Genomic DNA, 4,429 nt, shown 5'->3' on the forward strand with positions numbered 1-4,429 from the left:
CGCGGACGAAAATTATGTAATGCGGATGGTGCAGAATGATTAGTGAACCGCGAGAGCGATAAGAGAGCAGACGGATCCTTATCCTAGCACTGCGCCACTTCAAATTGAACGCGCCTAATGGCGGAGGGAGGCGGGAGGCGAGATGCGAGTGCGAGCAATTAAAAATGCTCCAACTACTTTAAAAGCCAACATCTGGGCACATTTCGGCTTTTATGAACAACCTGGTAAGCACGACCTGGAGAAAACACACGCTGTGTGTAAATCATGTCACACACAATAAAATATGCAGGGGGTAATACCACTAACTTGAGAAACCACGTCAGTTCATATATCTGACTGCATGTATTTATTGACAAAATTGTATACATGTGAAGTAAAATTGAAAATTGAGGATGCAGTTCATCGTCAATGCATTGTGATGCATCGTGATATCGAATTGAACCGAATCGATGACATGATAATCGTAATCGAACCGAACCGTGAGAGTGTAGGTTCACACCCCTACTACACTAACCCAAAGTTTTCATGTCATCTTGCAGTAATTTAGGCAGCAGCTTTCCAGTTCACTGCCCTATGAGACATCAACCTTATTCTGTATCTTGGGAATATATGCGAGATGAGACAGGCCTTTGTGTACAGTGAAATCCTCTTCGACTACAAACTGAATAGGTCACAGTGGGACTTACCGCTCTCTTGGAGCGTGCCGCTGTGGAACGAATTCTGGTGATGACACTATTGTGCAGGCCACAAAACCATTTAGGGGCAATTTATCCTCACACACATTAAAGGAATGAAGTGCTCGGGGTTTGCGAGGGCGCTCTGTGAACTTTCAAATCATATGATACAGAAAAAGCAAGAAAGAATCCGACAAGTGAGTTTAATGGAGTTTTGTGGATGTTAGCTTTGAAAGTTGGGTGTGCATTATTTAGGCTGACGAAACAACTTTCAGAAAAAAAACTAAGCCTACAGTTTTGAAAGTTGTGAAAATTATGTGATCTATGGGTTTAAAAGTCTATGGGTTTTAGTTTACATCTTATGCGCAAACATGATTTACTAATTACTAGCTAGAACCAGCTGGTTTAAGCAGGAAAGACATCCTGATTTAAACAATCAAAAATCTGGAATTGGGTGAGTCATTGTTAATATTTTAGGACCGATTTCCTGGAACAAAAAAATTGTAACTGTACATTTAAATTTGTTATTGGTAATCTGACCTCTAATAAAAAAAAATAAATTAAAAAAAAGACAACAGCAGATTCAGCGGTTACTGAAAGTAAATGCATTTAAAATTGCGCAGGACTGGAATTACCCAGGACGATGGAAGTCTTATCTGTCTTATCTCACAGTAACTGATGTGACTGCTAATCTAAACAGGTTAAATTGCCCATGAGAGCCAAATTCCTGAAACACTGTCTAAGAAAACGCAACGCTCTGCTAATAAAAGCACGGCAAACTAATAAGGTGTGCATGTGCTTTCAGAGGACATGATCTTTCCATCCGCTTCTTGATCCTCACGCAGTGGGAAGTGCAGTCTACTAATTCATATCCTCTTTTTTTTTTTTGCATATCCTCTTCTGAAACAAAGTAGTCGACCACATCCTCTGAACTGAGTTTTTTTTTCCCTCTTTCACACTTTCAAGAACCGTCCTCAACCTCTGGCCACATCTTAACCTAAAGTTTCCACCATCAAGATGAGCTACTACCAAACACAGAGTCTGGGTTTAAAACATCAATGCATGAAAGCTTCATTAAAGTAAAGTTGTCTGTTAAAGGAAAACAATTTTGACTTATCCTTTGTGTTTTATCACTCTCAATCAGATTTGTGCAACACTGCATTTCACAACAGCTCTAGGCTATATTTAAATCATAAAAATGGCAAAGTAACAAAGAACACTGAAGATAAAAATATTGTCGGCATGACCTGATAAACTTGAAAAGCGCAAAGAAACTTCTCTTTTCAGCTTCTGACTCTTTTGTTACTAAAATAATGCAAACACCTCTACCAGCTAAAACAAGAACAGTTCGAGAGGGATGTCTGAAAGCAGAAGACACTGGCCAACATCCTCCTACGCAAACCAGCATCTACATCACAGGGCCATAGAGATAATGACAAGAAGTTACCCACAAGTGATTCAAATTTCTCTGAACCCTCAGGGAAAGGAAGTGACAATGCTGGCAACCTCACAGAGTTGTTAACACAGACATTTAGCTTTATTCATAAAAAGTCACACGCACACTGACTGAGTGCAGAAGAGTAAAACATAAAACTTGCACTGAACAGTTTCTGCACCACTCTCTCTAATCTAGCCTGACATGAATCAAGTGATTCAAAACTTATTACAGGAGTAGTGAAAATTTGCTGAAAATTACTCATCCAACGGCCATCTAAGATATAGATGAGTTAGTTTTATCATTGGAACAGATCTGGAGAAATTTAGCATTACATCACTTGCTCACCAATGGATACACTGCAGTGAATGGGTGCCGTCAGAATGAGAGCCCAAACAGCTTTATTAAAATTACAGCTTTAAAATTTTGTCACAAGTATTCCCCTTGCACAAAAACATAAACGCAGATATATTTATTAATGATAAGAAGATGCAATAGCATTATGCATCCATTACAATGCATCTCAGAGTATATTGCGCATGGCATATAAGGTAACATCCAAATCGTCTGTTTATCTATCTGAAGCTCTGAGTGAACTGTTAACCTATAGTGACTCAAACTTCTCTAAAACCTCAGAGAAAGGAAGAGACAGTAGTAGTCGTTACTTGTCAGTGTAACTAACTTCTTTCATCAAGTCACAAAAACATGAGTAGAAATCTTCAAGTTAACAGGTAAAGAGTATATCTATATATAGCTGTACACATTTACATTTGTATACCCCATATACAGTGGTGTGAAAAAGTGTTGGCCCCCTTCCTGATTGACTGTACATAACTCTCTATCTATCTATCTCTCATTTGTCACAAGCTCGTTTAAACCATACGAGCACTTATACAACATATGAGGAAATGTGTCATATAAACAGTTCAGATTATTAATTTTAACGATAATGAGTACGTTTACATTTTGTGGACAACAGACCATTACCACACCAAAACACGGTCAGAAAGGGCCAGACAGCAGCACAAAAACTGCAACACAAACTCTATATAGACAACTGGTGCCACATAACGCAAACTACATATGAAAATAAACAGCATATAGGAGAAAATGGATGAAAACGAGAAGTCTGACAGCTAACCTAGCTGAAGTCAACAACAGCGCTATGAGCAGCGCCGTCCACACCCAAATACAGCTGTCTGAGACAAACTCGTGTAGACGTTAATACCGAATTCTCTTATAAATGTATTTAAATACCCGAATATATCATCGAAGGCATTTATATGTCGCGTTTCGTTATTAAAAATAAGATAAAGATAAGATGCCTTGATCCTGTCAGTGGCCTTGAACCCTCGTCTGACGCTAATGCTAACGCGGCTAACTGAAGTTCATCTTCACATTATTAATACATGTAAACAAATGCAAACACTTACCTTGCTTACTGTCTATTTTTCCAGACATTTTGGTGACAGTAAGTGAGCTGGTCGCGATTTACAATCAAAAGATGTTCGTTTCTCGCCGTTATTCCAGCATCTTAAGGAGACAGACCGGTCGGTGTGGTCCTGGTCTGTGTGTGTTTGGCTCTGCCTCCTCCATCCACACACACACAGACACACACTCACTCAGACACACACACACACACACACAGACAGGCCAGCAGTAGATGATGATGGTGAGTGGAAGTGTGTGATTTCTGCAGTACTGTCGCCCCCATACGGTGAAAATAACACATTGACAATGTAAGCAAAAGTGGAAAGAATATTATATTATATTATATTATATAAATCCCCACAAAAATAATATAATATAATATAATGTATTAATATAACACAATTTTGTTAAATAAGTGACTGAAACAAAGGTTTAAATTTTTTTATCAGACATTTATATTTTTGACATTATCTTATCTTATCTTATATAAATCCCCACAAAATAATTATAATATATAAAATAAAATAAAATAATATTTTATATTATTACATTATTTAATATAATGTATTTATTTAATTAATTAATATTTAATTACATTTCACAATTTAATTAATATTAATATTAAATTTATATTTATATTAAATCACAATTTAATATTGAAATCAAATTAAAGTTTTGTGGTTTTTAGTCCAAGTCTGTTAGCTCTCAGGTCATCGTTATGCAAATATATTGCTTGCTAATAAGTGACTAAATTAACTGTAAGCATGACTGACCTGCATGTTCTCTGTCGCGTGACTTACTAACAAAAACCGCAAAAAAAAAATTGGTTAGTGTTGTTTAATAAGCACAGTTTAACCCCATATAAGCACGTTAACACTTTAAAATAGTA

General features: G+C 36.9%; 1 protein-coding gene across 1 annotated transcript in view; it reads right to left on the reverse strand.

Moving 5' to 3' along the window:
* Positions 1-3,735, reverse strand: part of LOC107725290 (rap guanine nucleotide exchange factor 1-like) — a 30,529-nt gene extending 26,794 nt beyond the window's left edge. Inside the window, exon 1 of the mRNA XM_016534503.1 lies at positions 3,543-3,735. Coding sequence (XP_016389989.1) covers positions 3,543-3,570 — 28 coding nt within the window. The 5' untranslated portion in view covers positions 3,571-3,735. The remainder of the gene's footprint in view (positions 1-3,542) is intronic.
* Between the last annotated feature and the right edge of the window lie 694 nt (positions 3,736-4,429).

The sequence above is a fragment of the Sinocyclocheilus rhinocerous genome, unplaced genomic scaffold (genome assembly GCF_001515625.1).
Source record: "Sinocyclocheilus rhinocerous isolate Xijiao unplaced genomic scaffold, SAMN03320098_v1.1 scaffold785, whole genome shotgun sequence".
Classification (NCBI taxonomy): domain Eukaryota; kingdom Metazoa; phylum Chordata; class Actinopteri; order Cypriniformes; family Cyprinidae; genus Sinocyclocheilus; species Sinocyclocheilus rhinocerous.